The following is a 16,537-nucleotide window of genomic DNA, read 5'->3' as shown; positions in this document are numbered from 1 at the left end:
GGTATTGTTGGGTCAAATGGAAGCTCAACCTCTAGTTTTTTGAGAATCGTCCATATTGTTTACCAAAAGGGCTGAACTAGTCGGCATTCCCACCAGCAGTGTAGAAGGGTCCCTTTCTCCCCACATCCTCTCCAACAGCGGTTGCTTTTGTTCTTTTGGATGTGTGCTAGTCTCTGTGGTGTGAGGTGGTATCTCATGGTTGTTTTGATCTGCATCTCCCTGATGATTAGTGATGCAGAGCACTTTTTCATGTGCCTTTTGGCCATTCGTATCTCTTCCTTGGAAAAGTTTCTGTTCATTTCTTCGCCCCATTTTTTGATGGGGTTGGATGTTTTCTTCTTGTAGAGTTCAACCAGTGCTTTATATACCATTGATATCAACCCCTTATCTGATGGGTATTGTGTAAATATCCTTTCCCATTCTGTAGATAGTCTTTGTATTTTGGTCACTGTATCTTTTGCGGTGCAGAAGCTTTTTAGTTTAATGTAGTCCCATTTGTTGATCTCTGTTTTTACTAGATTGCTTAGTTCCGTGTCATCTTTGAAGATACCTTTATCTTCAATATCGTGGAGGGTTTTGCCGAACTTCTCTTCAATGTACCTTATGGTTTGTGGTCTGACAATAAATGCCCACAGATAGATAAAACAATTCTTGGGAAAAAAATGATGGGAGGCATTACCCTCCCCAACCTTAAACTCTACTACAAAGTGGTAACAATTAAAACAGCATGGTACTGGAACAAAGGCAGAGCTGAAGACCAATGGAACAGGGTGGAATATCCCTACACACAACCTCAAATGTACGATCATCTAATCTTTGATAAGGGAGCAAGAGATGTGAAGTGGAGCAAGGAAAGCCTCTTTAACAAATGGTGCTGGCACAACTGGACAACCACATGTAAAAGAATGGGCTTAGACCTCGACCTGACACCATGCACAAAAGTCAGATCAAAATGGATTAAAGACCTCAACATCAGACTATTTTCTACTTTCTTTTCATCCTTTCTTTAAAAATGTGTAAACAGTTTCCTATAATTAATCATTCTCCATAAATTTTACTAATTGCCCCATATATTTATATTTAATTTTAGTTTTCTAACATACAAAAGGAGCAGATTGCTCCATTTCTTTCTAACCAGTTTTTTTATTAGTGCATTGTAATTCTTGGATTCTGTCCTGAAAAAACATTAGTACTAAATTGTTAGCTGTGTCCTTGGACTGTTCGTATTTGATATATGTGGGGTTAAAATGTTTTCTGTTTTTACATTTTGTATTTTAAATATTTAATGTTCAATTCCTAGACAATTATCTGTAATCCAAATTGCACTTCAGATGGGATCTAGAATCCAGATTAGCAAAATTATCTGCTGTTGTTTTGATTTGTACTTTTTTAGATTTTCTTTTTTTAAATATTTTTTTTAAATTTTTGGGTCATACCTGGTGATGCACAAGGGTTATTCCTGGCTCTGCACTCAGGAATTAACCCTGGTGGTGCTCAGGGCACCATAAGGGATGCTGGGAATCGAACCCAGGTCGGCTGCGTGCAAGGCAAAACGCCCTACCCGCTGTGCTATTGCTCCAGCCCCTTAGATTTTCTAATGAAAGTAATTCCTATAAAACTTTATATAATCTGGGCCATGAAGTGCTCTTTGAATGATGTGAAGACAGATTAGTTATGATTGATTATTTCCTGGATAAAGATAGCAACTAGCTAAAATTGACCTTTATTTACTCTAGAAAATTATGAAAGTGAATCCAGAATATAGTAGGCCTCTGCTTGCAAAGAGTGTTAGATGAAATCTTTTCCAGATATTAAACTCATCTGCAGCTTTATTTCTGTTAAAGAGATGTATATATTTTTTCCCGCTTTTTGTGTCACACCCGGTGTTGCACATGGATTACTCCTGGCTTTGCACTCAGGAATTACTCCTGGTGGTGCTCGGGGGACCCTATGGGATGCTGGGAATCGAACCTGGGTTGGCCACGTGCGAGGTGAACACCCTGCTCGCTGTGCTATTGCTCTAGCCCTGAGAGATGTAAAATTTTAAAGAAAATCTGAGCTTAGAAGGGCCTTAATGAATTTGAGAATTTCCTCAGCTTATTTATACTGTATATGATGATGATTTAGATTTTTTCCCCATTTTTTAAACTACTCTCAGGCTGAAGATGATATACAAAAATAAAAATCTTTGGTAATTTAATTATTGACGAACTTGCAGTTGAGATAAAGAAATTTGAATACTGAATTTTCTCATTTAATTTAGTTTTGCTCAAAACTTATACTCAGAATTTCTTAAAAGATACTTTATATTAATCAGAGGTATTTTTATGTATCAAAGAATGAAACAAAGTATATTAGAGTATTAGAAAGTATTAGAAAGTAATACTCTTAGAATTCCCAATTTTACCTGAATTTATAGTACACCACAAGATACAAAATATACTGCTCTTAACAGGATTATTGTTAAATTTAATTTGATGTTTTGGTTCAGGGAAATAGAATTATTTTTCCTCTACTCTCAGCCACTTTTACTTTGAGGTTTAGAGTATGACTTATTTCTAAGTGCTGTGTATAAAAATTGATATTATGTTTAAGATACGGGCATTACTTCTCTACTTCTGTCCTCTGAACACTATTCATTAATATAACAATATTTCATAGCATGTTTATTGTTCATTTTCCTGGAAGGTGAGTGCAACTTAAAAAGAAAATGAATATTAAATATATTTATGGTATTGACTATTTTGGAATATATACAAGTATTGAATCATTATAGTATATTCCTGAATTAAGTATATGAATTTTAGCTTGATAAAAATACTGATTTAGTGCAATACCAGTGTTACCGGCCCTTCTTAATTAAAAATTATAGAAAGTGCAACTGGAGCCATAGTACAACAGGCAGGGCACTTGCCTTGCCTTTAACTGACCCAGATTTGATCGCTGGTATCACATAAGGTAACTCGAGCTCCATCAGGAGTGATGGAGTGAAGTCAGAGCCAGGAATAAGCTCTGAGTGAACATTGCTGGGTGTGGCTCCCTCCCTCCCCCTCCTCTGCCCTGCCCCCCCAAAGGTATAGAAAGGACCTGAAATTTAATATTTTCTTAATGAGCCCAGAAGAAAAAGGCCTAAGTACTTATAATATATATGGGCATGTCATTAAAAAGATGAATAACAATTTGTAACTTAACTTTTTTTATGGTTTAGTAAGCTTGACAGATACATATATATTGCTGTATATACATATATACATACATATATATGTATATATATCACTGTCACTGTCATCCCATTGTTCATCGATTTGCTCAAGCAGGCACCAGTAATGTCTCCCTAGTGAGACTTGTTGTTACTGTTTTTGGCATAACAAATACGCCACAGGTAGCTTGCCAGGTTCTGCCGTGTGGGCAGGATACTCTTGGTAGCTTGCTGGGCTCTCTGAGAGGGACAGAGGAATCGAACCCGGGTCAGCTGTGTGCAAGGCAAATGCCCTACTGCTTTTGGGGTCACACCCAGCTATGCTCAGGGGTTACTCCTGGCTCTACACTCAGGAATTACTCCTGGCTGTGCTTGGGGGATCATATGGGATGCCGGGGCTTGAACCCAGGTTGGCTGCATCCAAGGTAAACACCCTACCTGCTGTACTATCGCTCCGCCCATTGACAGATGTGGGGTCCCATCCTGTCCCGCAGGGAGGACCCTTCGTGGGGCTAAGGAGGGGACGTAACCGAATGAACAGATGCAGAGCCAGAAGGAGGAGGAGAGAGAGAGAGTTTATTCACAGCAGTTACAATACTTATACCTCTTGGTGGGAGGGGGCAGTATGCATGCTTGGACCCCCATAGGAACAATAGTAAAATGCAGATCAGGCATGGGCATTGGGCAGATCAGGCATGGGCGTTGGCTAGTGAGAGGAATGGCGAACTGATAAGATCAGTAAGGTCAGCAGTGGTGACCTTCTTACAGAAATCCCAAGTAAGCCCCTGTTGGACTAGAGGATAAGAGCCGGGCTTGTAAAATGGCTCCCTACAGACAGATATACTTAATCAAAGATATACTTTTGTTTTTCACAGATATTTTCACATGTCCTTTATTTGGGAACCTAATTTCTACCAAAGGCCATTATATAGCATACCGATTATAATTACTTCTTATTTTTTGGACCACACTCAGCTATGCTCAAGGCTTATTCCTGGCTTTGTGCTCAGGGATCAGTCCTGGTGTTGCTCTGGGTTGAACCTAGGTAGGCCACATGTAGAGCAAGTAGCTTACCTGCTGTACTATTTTTCTATTCTCATTTTTCTCTGGTTTAAGTATTAGATGGGTAACACTGCACAATACAAGTGATTAGTAAATTGTTGCTGTGAACCTGAAGATCACACCCCCCAGTGGGTGCCAGAGGTCAAACTCAGATCCATGCAAATGCAAGGCATTGAACTACACTTCCAGGCTCAGTTTTTTCTTTTCTTTTTTCTTTTTGCAATTTTTTTTTTTTTGCTTTTTGGGTCACACCTGGCGATGCACAGGGGTTACTTCTGGCAGTGCTTAGGGAACCATATGGATGCTAGGATTTGAACCTGGGTTGGCAAGGCAAACACCCTACCTGCTGTGCTATCGCTCCAGCCCCTTCTTTTGCTTTTTTTTTAATCTTTGCAATTTTTATACATTTACTTTTCATTGAGTAGTTCACAATTGTTCATTACAGATAATATTCAAACACCCACCCAACCAGCAAGCATCTCCTGACCACAATAAGAAGGAAGTGTGTAAAGGTTGTTGATTTCATTCTGGGGCCCTTTAAGCCCGTATATAAGAGAATACAAGCAAGCATGTTAAAACCAAACACACGTGTGCTGCTATAGGTACTTCAGTGGGCAAGAGTATAAGAGGTCGTGTGGCCACAAATATGGCCGGGTGCTCCAGAAAAAAACTGTGTCGCTCACTTCCAGGAGCTTTGTTTTATAGTCTCTGGACCTTGGCAGTTGATGAGATTACATGGTGCCGGGGCAGTTTGTGGGTTTGACTGCCAAACTACTGGAAAAATGGGGATCTGGATGGAGGAGGCCCAGTCCCGATCAGAGCAGACTTGGAGATCTCAGCAATGGGTCTCATATACCTGGGTTCCTCTGTTGGTTCCCTCATGGGTGAGGCTCATCCGAGAGTGTGGAGAGTGATCTTGAATATGACCACAGCAGAGTTCTGGAGGTTTTCGGCTTCCGGGGCTCTACTTAGACTCAGTCTTTTCAATAATTATAAATACCCATGATAAATAATGAATGTATATCATGTACATCATTAGAAAAATGTCAATAAAAATTGGGTCCAAGAAAAAATAAAGTCTGAATGACTTGAGAGTAAAATAGTATACTGGTAAGTTTATTAAATATTTCTTGTTACACTAGGAAAGAAAATATTTTTGTCAGAATTTTCAGAATTTGAAAAAAAATTTCCTAAGCTTAAACAGAATGATAAATGAAATAAAACCATTCAGGTAATCGTCTTTCTCAATATATAAATTTGGAGAAGGCTATTTTTGTTTGCATTACAAATTCTGCTTGTTAGGTTGAGATAATGAATTAAGTTGAGCTTCGTTTTGTATTATTTTGCCTTTAGTTAAATACTGAAATATTTCACGTAAAAGTATTACTTTAATGCAATTTCTTGTCTGCTTTTGAGAATGATTTTGGTTGTATACAATCACTATTTTCAGTTATTGTTTGTGATGATTTGATTCAAGTTTATCCCTGTCACTGTCATCACTGTCATCCTGTTGTTCATCGATTTAACTCGAGCGGGCACCAAGAATGTCTCTATTTGTCCTAGCCCTGATATTTTAGCAGCCTCTTCTTACTTGTCTTTCCCAACAACAGCTCTTTTCAGGGTCAGGGGAATGAGACCTGTTATTGTTACTGTATTTGGCATATTAAATATGCCACAGGGAGCTTGCCAGGCTTTTCCATGCGGCAGGGCCCTTCCATGTGGACCCGAACTCTTATTTCACTTTAATTTGAGGCTCTAGTTCCACAGCTCTTCCTATATAGTACAGATTCTTAAGTTAAAAAGAATTTCAACAGTTAATAAGCATTAATGTTTCTCCAATAAGATATTTTTGATTGAGAATTTCAATTTCTCTGTAGGTGTCACATTCTTATTAGAAAGGAATCTTTGCTTAAACCTTTGTCTAACAAGTTCCAAAAAGGCCTAAACTTTTAAAATTGCTGGATTGCATATCACTGACCTCTGTGATGGGGCTGCAGGTGTCCAGGTTTAAGGATTTATTCTTTTGATTTTATCCTGACTCGAACATTTTAGTACTCAACACAGACAGACAGACAGACAGACAGACAACAAACATCACATATACATGTACAGATATATATATACATATATATATATATTTGATCGATTGATCTGACCCTTCAAGAATGTCAGGGAAAAAACTGATAGACTGAGAAAGGAAGGACAGTTCTTAGGGTAAAAAATTCCCCGTTGGCCGATGGGATTGTTCCTCATTTCTCAACCTAACTAGCCTCTCTCTGTATATATATGTACATATATACATATATATGTATGTGTGTGTGTGCGTGTGTGCACACGTGTGAAACAAATAATGAAATGAGATTCAAGGAGAAAAGGAAGCTAAAATTTCCTCCCTCTGTAGAATCTTCATCATGTGTATTATTCTGGAAATTCCAGAGATCCACAACAAAGCAGAGTAGATGAACGTACTAATTTTACAAGTAAACATGCACATTAATTTGCTAGCTGTGTGACACTCTTGCCCTACCTTGTAATACTGAAATATCCTCTGTCCTGAGTTCATAGAGTTACTCCAAATATTAAATGTGGTAATAGCTGTAGTTAGAATAAAGCTTGACAACAGGAAGTACCTTCATATAAATATTTGTTAAATAAACAGATGATTAAAATTTAACAAGTTTATAATACAGGCTAATTATTACTAGTTATTTACTCTTGAGGCTAAGTATTGAAGTTCAGAATTTTTACTTCAAAAACTTGGCAGACAGGGGGCTGGAGCAATAGCACAGCGAGTAGGGCGTTTGCCTTGCATGCAGCTGACCCGGGTTTGATTCCCAGCATCCCATATGGTCCCCTGAGCACCGCCAGGAGTAATTCCTGAGTGCAGAGCCAGGAGTAACCCCTGTGCATTGCCAGGTGTGACCCAAAAAACAAAAACAAACAAACAAACAAACAAAAAACTTGGCAGACAGTAATAGAAAATCCTACACAGGGGATATTGAGTATATGTTCTATTGCTTTCTTACTGGGATTTCTTAAACTTAGACTGAAAGAGCAGAAGCTTACACATCAGCATCACTTTTTTGAATGGTGTCATGTGCTATCCCTGAAGAATTTAACTTGTTTTGAAACCTGGGTGTGTATTGCAGCTTGCTGCTAGAGTTTTTTTCCTTACTGTTAGGTCTGCTTTTCTTTAATATTCACCTTCAATCCCTTATGCCAGTAATTTATTGAAATGAGATATTAAATTCTTAGATAACTCTTGGTTAAAAAATAACTTTTTTTGGTATGTTTCTGTATGTGGGGTTTTCTTGAATCTCAACTTTTGCTTCAAGCTAAAACTCAAATATGGGTTATCCAGAGGACCTCCAATTTAAAAAAAGACAAGGAGATAGTGCTTTCAATCATTTTTCTTAATCTATTTAGTTAACATAATTAGATCAATTTTGCATTTTGCCCAGATGAATTCTATGAAGTAGTTTCTTTGGTGTATGTGTGTGTGTGTGTGTTTATGTATATTATAGTTTCTTTATTCAGTCATCTGTTCTTGGACACTTAGGTTGCTTCCAAATTTTGACTATTCTGAATAGTGGTACAATGAACATAAGCATGTAGTGGCTTTTCTGAATAGAGTATTTTGACCATTAGAGTAGATGCCAAACAATAATAAACAAGCAAATTCCTAAACTCAAATTCATGAGTCTCAGTCCCTTGAATGATTACCTCATTATTCTTCTTATTATAATTAGTTTGCTTTTGGGGCCACACGTGACATTGCTCGGGGGTTACTCCATTATTCCTGGCTCTGCAGTCAGAAATCATTTCTGGCTGGATTCAGGAGATTTTATGGGATGCTGGGATCAAACCTGGCTCCGCCACGTGCAAGGTAAGTGCTTTATCTGCTGTACTATGTCTCTGGCTCATGAATGGCTACTTTAAATGCCAGCCACCATTTAATATACCCATAAAGATCTATATATACTCATTTAATATACTCATTGTATGACATGTTTTCTTTCCTGTTACGTTCTTTGTTTCTTTTTACTTTTTAGGGACATAGTTCTTAAACTACTTCAGTATGAGGCTTCCACAAATGTAGCAGACAACAAAGGTTATTTTCCTATTCACCTGGCGGCCTGGAAGGGAGATGTAGAAATTGTGAAGATTCTTATTCATCATGGACCATCACATTCCAGAGTCAATGAACAGGTGAAGTTGCCAAATGTTCACTCATGCTGTGTTTTCTAGTTTTGTGAAAATAGATGAATTCTGTCTTTACCTTGCATAAGACTTTTTCCACTGCAGAATTTTATAAACGAGAAATTTGAAAAGTTCTTATTCCTATATGGTACATAGGCAGTAAGTTAGGAATTTATAAGTATACATATTAGCAAGATTATTCTATATAGAAAAATTTTTAATATTTTTGTTCACCTAATATAAGCATACATTATATATTTGTCCAGTATTAAAGATAGAGTAGAATTTACTTTTGTGATGGGGATAAGTTTTCCTAATAGAAATTTAGATGCTAAATCAATGGTACCTGCCATTTCCATAATACTTTACATTTGTATAGTATATTCGCAGTATGTACACTTTGTGACTTAAAACACAAAATACAGTGTCTGCAGTTGTTAGTCACTTGATAAGCTAAAATTTTCTTGTATGCAAATCTTTACATCGCAAGTTGAATTAAATATAGCAGCAGTATGATACTGACATGCAAAAGTTGAAATATTTGCATGTACATAATATCCATACAACACATAGTGGACATATTTAAAAAGGAATACTATTCTCAGTACTCTAAATAAACAAGCCCACAGATTCCAGGAAGTAAAATATGGTCTCTTAATACGGTATGATAAAAAACATCTTGAGCTCTGCATGCCCCCTGCTGTTTCCATTTTGTAAAACTATATTTGAAAACCAGCGTGCAATCCAACAATTGAATTACAAGGATGGCATTAAACTACAGGCTGGCAGTTGTCCAATATCAATGCAAGTAGGTTACTCCAGGGCAAGCACATCTAATGAAGTACAATTAGCATACTGTTCAAATGGATACAGACTTCGCAGGCCTTTGGCTGAAATTCAGATTAAGAAATAAAAGCACACTACTAATAGCTATAAACAGCAAAGGGAAGAAAAATATTTTTTTTGACGAAGTACAATTACAGAAAGTACTAATGAGAAAAATGTATTATTAATTGAGAAAGTACCTTATTAATATTTATCACAATACAAATTTCTATTTTCAAGTTAAAAATTAAGAACATTTTAATGAGTGCATATTCAAGATATATTTTAAAATCACAGATATGGATATCTTCATCAGCATATTATGCCAAAAGGAAATTTATAAGAATGTTTTTCCGTTCCTTAGAAAAGCAGAAAATTAGAGATCATTTGTGCGATGGGCCATCTGGTGGTGGTTCTTAAAACTGTCTGAGTGCTTGAAAATAAGAAAAAAAAACATTCTAACGTTAACCCATAGAATGTTAGCTTTTACAAACAGAATATTAAAAAAAAAGTATGAAAATGAAAAAAAAACCCAGTCATATAATTGAAAGTGGAGCATTTTAAGTAGCATAGAACTTAAAGGTACTTTTAAAGGATACACTTGTTTTCTGTCCCATTGAAAAGACTAAACCATGAAGTATTTTCTCTTTACTCAAGTATGTGACCCCTGGTGAATGATCATTGTGACAGTACCAAAGGGAATCAGTCTGAGAAGATGAGTATTTTTTAAAAAGAGCAAAAGTCTGATTTGTTTTTACTTTCCTTGCTTAGTGTTATGAGTTCTACCCATAAAAGTTGAAAATTTCCCGAGATGATTAATATTATGGCTTCAGTATTTTTATTATCACATAGATACTCATCCTCTTATTTAATGTCATTAATTTTAAAATTCTGCGATAGGGGAATTTTATCTTCATGAGGACCATCTGATTATAGCCTTAATCTATGATGCCCTGGAATGGGGCAGAGTTTATAGAGGGAGGGAATGAAAATGCTAATTATTATACACTGAAGCAAAAGCTAGCCAGATCCCCTGTGGTGCTTTTTCACCTACTATGTGGTGTCTAAATAATTCCAAAATCTTCTGAAGTGAGAGCATCCCTTCAGCGTTTTGACAATAAGAAATTTGGTTCGGTAAAGGTAAGTAAGTTGTTGAAGACTATTCTTGATCAACTAAACCTGAAATATGGATTTGGGACTAAGGACTAATCCAGAAAACTCCTCCATAGTCCATTGATAAGGTCATCATAGACCACATCACTTACAGAGGGTTTATGGTATGCCAAAATTTGTGCAAAATTTTTCAACTCAGAGGTACGTATGAATCATTGCTCCTACTTTAGATTGGAAACTGCCTTTGAGAGGTTAAGAACTTGCCTGAGATACTAGTTACTAAGAAATGTGGGCAGTATTTGAACCCAGGTTTTTCTAACCCAAAAGTCTAAGATTGAAAACTTATTAGCATCTAACTCTTGATAGGACAGTGATTGTGCATAATTCTAAGAGTTTCATTCTGATCTCTGAATGTTATCTGGGTTTCTGATACGATATAGCCTTCTTTAATCCTATCTTAAAATTTAAAATTAAAGCAAAATTAATTTTTCTATATTAGAGGAAGTAATGCATTTTTATATGATGTCTCTGTGATAAACTATAAGTTTTAAGTGGAGGTAAGATTCTGATTATATAGATCAGTTAGAACAGGTTCAGGGAGACTGAAATTGAGGGATTTGCTGTATCTTGGCTATCAGTATCTAGCACTTCAATGGACACTGGTGTGCATCAATATTTTTACCTTCATAATTTTGTGTTTTTGAGTAGATGCCAAGAAGTGGAATAACTGCATCGTATGGAAACTCTATTCTTAGTTTTTTGAGAAGTTGTCCATTACTGTTTTCTACAGAGGCTGAATCAGACATTCCCACAGTGTTTCCTTTTTCATCACATCCTCAACAACACTGGCTGTTTCTAGTCTTTGTTTGTTTTGATTTTTTAATGCGCATTTAGTGGTGTTCAGGGCTTACTCCTGCTTCTGTACTCAGGAATCAGCCCTAGTATGGACTGCCAGGAAACTAACTCATATTGGTCAAATACAAGGCAAGAGTATTATCTCTCCGGCCCTGGAGTCTTACCTTATAAGTATTCTTTTGCTTTTGTGTTAAACCATGAATCCAATTAGTGTTAATTACTATTGGTTTTACTTTGAAGCTTATGCATTTGGTGGTTAGCTTTTGCCAGCCCATTTCGTATTGCCATTCATTGCCTCAAAGTATCTTTTTCTTTTTTCATAGTATACTCAATTGGTAAAAAGAAGGAATTCAAAGCCATTTGAAAATCTTTGGTGTGGACAAACTAGCAGTTATTAATTAGTGCTCTATTACAAATTTTTTATTTTATTTTCTTTGCTTTTTGGGTCACACCCGGCTATGCTCAGGGGTTACTCCTGGCTAATGCACTCAGGAACTACTCCTGGCGGTGCTCAGGGGACCATATGGGACGCTGGGAATCGAACCCAGGTTGGCTGCGTGCAAGGCAAATGCTATCACTCCAGCCCCTAAAAATGGTTTATTTAAGTTTTATTTTTTAGACCACTAATGAGTATGGACACAAGAGAACCAATGATGCCTTTTATAAAGGTATTTTGATGTGATAATAATGGATAAATTGACTATCTCTCCTAAGTATTTTGATTACTTCAGTCTTGATTGATTGAAATTTTACCTTGAGATCTGAACTTATTGGAGTTAATAGAAAAAGTTACATGTTTGCATTTATAAATTTTAGGTTAATCCTTCTGTGAAAATAAAGTGGTCTTTGAGGAATCATGATTTTATAATTGGTTTTTTTTTTCTCAAAGCAGTGCTGCATTTTGAAAAGTGATATTAAATCTTTCTCCCCATGGGGAAAGCTTGGTTTCTTCAGAAAATAAGCTTCTATATTTTTATGTTCATTGTATAAAGTAGCAAGATTGATTTTTTAAAAAAATCAGACATGTAAAACAGCATAGAAAATCAGAAATGTAGTCCTCTGTGTGGTCCATTTTCTGTGAAGAAGTCCATGATAGTAACACATTCAAATCAAAATCATAATGGGAGAAATAGTACCTCCAATTCGGTGTCTATTTATTGGATCTTAACATTTCTCTGATTCTCAGGAGTAGATTTCCCACTGGGTTTGGCTTTCAGGTATTCTCATCTGTTATTTCTCCAGAGCTCAATGTTAAGATGCCTTTCTCGGCTCTTGTGCTACTCTTCTTTTTAACTTTTCAAAAAGATTTTTTTACTGTCAACTTATTTATTTGCACTTATTTTCTTTTCACTTTTTTTTATTTATTTGCACTTTTTTTCACTTTTCCCTTTTTTTTTTTGCCTTTGGTGCACACCAGTGGTGCTCAGGGCTTACTCCTGGCTTTGTGCTCAGGGATCACTCCTGGCCATGCTCAATGGACCATTTGTGGCATGGAATCGAATTTAGATCTACCACATGCAAGGCAAGCACCTTACCTGCTATAGCAGCTCTCAAGTGATGCTCAGGATTACTCCTAGCAATGCTTGGGGGACCATATGAAATGCTAGGGAACGAATCTGATTTGGCTTCATGCAAGGCAAGCACCCTACCCACTATACTATCACTCCAGCCCCGCTTCAGGATTTTTTTTTTCCCTACCAGCCAAGGAAGGCTGAGTTACTTTGTGGAACATTAAGATTTGCTTGGGCTGAACTGTCTTTGTTCTTGTGAGACCAACTATCTAAGCAGCCACTTTTATTCCTACTCAGTTGGTTTGCCTTTGGGGAAAATCTACAGAAGTTTCTGCTTTCAGATCATACATTTTCTGTTCTACATTGACAATATTATAGCACTTGGCACGCTGTGTGATGTCGTGAAAGAAGCAGAAAAGAGGTTTGGATTTTGACAGTACAGATAATAAAAGATCTGGATTCTGCCTGTCCATGCAGTTTAACTTTTTTGAAATTTAGAATCTTCATCCATAAAATGGATATGATTATGCCAATACTGTATGATTGTGAGAGTTAAATGATAAAAGGTACATACGATTTTTAGATACTCAAAAAATGACAGAAATAATAGTTACTGTATGGAAGATGAGGTAAGAGCATCGAATATGTTCTAGCCAGGTTCAAATCCTAGCACCAATAGTAAAAGGCTACATTATTACAGGCAGTTTATTCCACTTTTGTGTGCCTCAGTTTTTCATTTAAAAATGGAAATAATGAGAATAGTACCCATTCCCTGGTGGGGGTTAGGCAACTAAGGTGATGTGAAATGCACTTGTACTGTGAGTGGTAGCACTCATATTGTGAGTGGTAGCTCTGATGGTTGCCGGAATGGTTATAGCCCTCCCTCCTCCCCACTTTCTCTCTGGAACCCTCATTCAAAATCATTCCACTTTTCTTCACTAAATTTTCTTGTTTCTGTTTATCTTAGTTTTCTACTTTCTGATCTAGTTATACTCTAGTCTACCTCAAACTATTTTTCCAAGTAGTTTGAAAGGCCCATTTGCTTTACAACTGGGTTTATTATTTTCCCTTTGAACTTTTTTTTATTTATTTATCTTTTGTCTGTTTGGGGTCCACAGCAGGAAGTCTTAGGGGCTGGTCTCTACCTTGTGCCTGAGGATCCCTGTCAGTAGTTTTTGGGGACTACTCACTGAGAAGGCATTGAACCCAGGGCCTCCTGCATGCAAGGCCTGCGTGCAGAATGTCAGATTGTTTAGCTGTTTCTGTCACAAAACATTTTTTATTTGTTTGGGGGCCGCAGCAGGTGGTGCTCAGGTCTTACTCCTGTCTCTGTGCTCAGGAATCCCTCCTCATGGGCTTGGGGACTGTATGTGGTCCCTGGGTACACTGTATGCAAGGCAAGAGCCCTACTTGCTGTACTATCTCTCTAACCCCATACTTACTTTTTCTTATTCTCCTAAGTTTCTTGGAGAATTTCATTGATTTTCAAACAAAATATTTATTATCTGTACATGTACGACTACAATTCTCTTTGCAACATGTTTGGAAATGGGTCTAGATTTGCTTGTTATTTCATAATTACATTTAAAAAAGACAGTGTTTTATCTTAGCTATATTATGTCTTTATTCTGTTTTTAGAAGAAGCAATTGTTTGGATTAATATGAAAAATAAAACAAAATTTCACTGGAGAAACCTTTCTGTAAATCTTCCACTGTAAAGAATTTGCTGCTTCAGTGGAAAGCCAGGTTTTACAAGTGTGTTTTACTTGTTATTAATTGCTCTCATTAACAACTGCGGAGGCTTCATGCCCGGTGAAGACAGCACTGACCATCTGGGTCCTGTAGGACCCATTTAATAATGTGGCGAAAGCATTTATCACTCTTGGAAATTGAAATTATAATAGAGGGTAAGTTTGATTTATTTTTTCCTAGTGAAGTGGTAAGAATAAAATGTGGTATTTTTGATGTATCACAGGACAGACATTCGTCTATTTATATAGTTCTCTTAACTATGTTGATTCTATAATTATCATCTGTATTTTCAAAGCATCTCAGGCTTTATTTCATTAAAATTGTAAAATCATGTTATTTCACAATGGCATTTTAAAAAGATGGTGTTCGATTTTTAGATACGGCATGTATTTTTTCTGTTTGTAAAAGAAGTATGTCATGAGTCGAGGAGGAGATGAGTTGGGATTGCAGTAGAGTTCAGGTTTATGGTATTGCCACTAAGTTACTGTACAGCCCCGCCACTGCAGTGCCCATGACCCTCCAGTATGATTTTGCTTCTTTCCCCCCACATTATTTGTTGATTGACAGTTCTGATGTAGGGTCCCACCACCTTGTGCTTGAGACCCTCAGTTTAAGTTCCCGTGCCACTTCTCATCAGAATGTTCATTTCCCTCCTCTCTCTCCCAGACCTGGCTGCTCTCAGGTCTGTCTTCCAGTATCTGAATTTTCTTACGGCTCGATATTGTCCATACCCTTGATTTTGTGTCTCTGTATACCACAGATGAGTGAGATCACCGTGTGTTTGTCCATCTGGCTGACTTACGTCACTCTGCAGGTCCCCTCCACTTCCATCCTAATTGCTGTGAGCCTCATGACTTGATTTCCCCTCCCGAGTGGCTCTATCGTATCCTGGTGTGTGTGTGTGTGTGTGTGTGTGTGTGTGTGTGTGTGTGTGTGTGTGTCCCACAGCCTCGTTATCTGTAGGGTACCTAGGTGCTGGATGACCGTGCTCGGATGTTGGTAACGGCTGCCTGTGTTGAAGACTTGCCTTCAATCCCACTGTCTCCACAGAACAACGAGAACGAAACTGCCCTGCACTGTGCGGCCCAGTATGGGCACTCGGAAGTGGTGGCCGTGCTCCTGGAAGAGCTCACCGACCCCACCATCAGGAACAGCAAGCTGGAGACGCCGCTCGACCTGGCGGCGCTCTACGGGCGGCTGAGGGTGGTCAAGATGATCATCAGCGCACACCCCAACCTCATGAGCTGCAACACCCGCAAGCACACGCCGCTGCATCTGGCCGCACGCAACGGACACAAAGCTGTGGTTCAGGTGCTGCTGGAAGCCGGGATGGATGTGAGCTGTCAGGTGAGTCTTCTTTGGTGGCCTATTTGTCAGGGCTGGCATTCCGCTTGGCTTTGGGAGAGCAGATGTTTAAAATATGGAGCAAAGTAACCATTCCGCCTGCTCCCTTGGTTTTGGGGCCGTTCTTGGAACTGCCCAGGGCTTACTCCTCGCGCTGAGTTCAAGGATCACCCCTGGAGGGGCTCAGGAAACCATATCCGGGGAGGGGGTGAGAATCGAACCTGGGTTGGTCACGGCAAGGCAAGCACCCTGCCCACTGTGGTCTGCACTATCTCTTTGACCACCAAACCTGATCACCTTTTAATCAAATTGCCTACCAATACTTTTGTAACTGCTGAATTCACGATATGGTACCACCCCCTATTGGGAGATAAAAGGGCATCGTTCTATCCTTATTCCAGTCGGAGCAATGGTCACTTAGAAAAATATTACTTGATTCATTCCTATGTGCTCTGTTTATAAGTTTTCTTTTTTCACCACATGTGATCAGTACTAAGATAGTGTGACAGTTCAGTTGTTCTGGTGTTCAGGGGAAGCGGGTGTGAGGCTGCTAGGACTATATCCTGTGGTTCAGGGAGAGAACATGTGGTTTTAGGCATAGAATTTAGGGCCTGGCTTATGCTAGGCATGTCCTTTACTGCTTTGAACCATATCCCAACACTTGGCAGGTTTTGCA

At 38.1% G+C, this 16,537-nt stretch overlaps 1 protein-coding gene across 11 annotated transcripts in view; it reads left to right on the top strand.

The window, feature by feature from the left end:
- The window catches only part of ANKS1B (ankyrin repeat and sterile alpha motif domain containing 1B), a 1,196,591-nt gene that overhangs the window by 142,930 nt on the left and 1,037,124 nt on the right, over positions 1 to 16,537 (top strand). For all 11 annotated transcript variants that reach the window (XM_055118593.1, XM_055118592.1, XM_055118591.1 and 8 more), the window contains exons 3-4: positions 8,314 to 8,470; positions 15,568 to 15,864. In XM_055118593.1, the coding sequence (XP_054974568.1) occupies positions 8,314 to 8,470; positions 15,568 to 15,864 (454 nt within the window). The remainder of the gene's footprint in view (positions 1 to 8,313; positions 8,471 to 15,567; positions 15,865 to 16,537) is intronic.

This window comes from Sorex araneus, chromosome 10, assembly GCF_027595985.1.
Source record: "Sorex araneus isolate mSorAra2 chromosome 10, mSorAra2.pri, whole genome shotgun sequence".
Lineage (NCBI taxonomy): Eukaryota > Metazoa > Chordata > Mammalia > Eulipotyphla > Soricidae > Sorex > Sorex araneus.
The sequence above is the reverse complement of the archived record's forward strand: the minus strand, read 5'-3'. Positions and strand labels throughout refer to the sequence as shown.